Source organism: Elephantulus edwardii, unplaced genomic scaffold (genome assembly GCF_000299155.1).
Source record: "Elephantulus edwardii isolate Elephantulus edwardi_28Jun2011 unplaced genomic scaffold, EleEdw1.0 scaffold00039, whole genome shotgun sequence".
Lineage (NCBI taxonomy): Eukaryota > Metazoa > Chordata > Mammalia > Macroscelidea > Macroscelididae > Elephantulus > Elephantulus edwardii.
This window is the reverse complement of record NW_006399789.1, coordinates 8,906,203-8,906,928: the sequence shown is the minus strand read 5'-3', so window position 1 is coordinate 8,906,928 and position 726 is coordinate 8,906,203. Positions and strand designations below refer to the sequence as shown.

At 33.7% G+C, this 726-nt stretch overlaps 1 protein-coding gene across 1 annotated transcript in view; it reads right to left on the bottom strand.

Annotated features, from left to right (window-relative positions):
- The window catches only part of AHI1 (Abelson helper integration site 1), a 202,890-nt gene extending 202,515 nt beyond the window's left edge, over nt 1–375 (bottom strand). Inside the window, exon 1 of the mRNA XM_006885009.1 lies at nt 366–375. Within this exon, the coding sequence (XP_006885071.1) occupies nt 366–375 (10 nt within the window). The remainder of the gene's footprint in view (nt 1–365) is intronic.
- Nucleotides 376–726: the final 351 nt, after the last annotated feature.

Sequence of the window (726 nt, the reverse complement as noted above, 5' to 3'; positions counted from 1 at the left end):
CCTGTGCAGTTCTCAGATGCATAGCAACTGATCAGAAAGACAACTGCTTGAATCAGATGCAACTTAATCTTCAAACTGACATCATGACTACTCCAAAATTTAGAGAGGTCCCTAAATGCAATTTTCCCAGTGCAATACATCTCCTTATTTCCTGACGGCTGGTACCAAGGATGTTAATTGTGGATCCAAGCAAGATGAAGTTGTTAACAATTTAAATCTCCTCTCCAAGTATCTCAAAATGTAGTATTTGGTCAATATCACATTTTTTAAATTCATCAATCTGTTAAGAAAACCCTTCAATAAATCCAAATGTTAATATAAAAAAGTAATAAGCATTTTATACAAAATTTTCCATAGAAACTTACCAGTGGGCATATCTCAGTTTTATGGAGAACATGGAATTTTAAGGTAAAGCATTGCCTCAGTCAGGGTTCCTAAAGAAGAAGAGTTATAATGTTATAATGTGAAAATTTTAAATAAAAATCACAAAATACTCTTTAAGTAAGACTGTCATTTCTCTACTGTCTCATCACGTTTCTGCCCCATGAAGTTCTGCTCTTATTCTCATCTCAAGCAACTAATTTGAATAAATTTTACTTAGAATACTGAAATAAAGCAGCTTAAAACACCTTTTAACAAAACGCACCTAAAGCTTTATATCGTTGGAAACCCTGTGGGTTTCTACTTTGTTATCTAGAGGTGCTATGAGTCTGACTGATTTGAGGC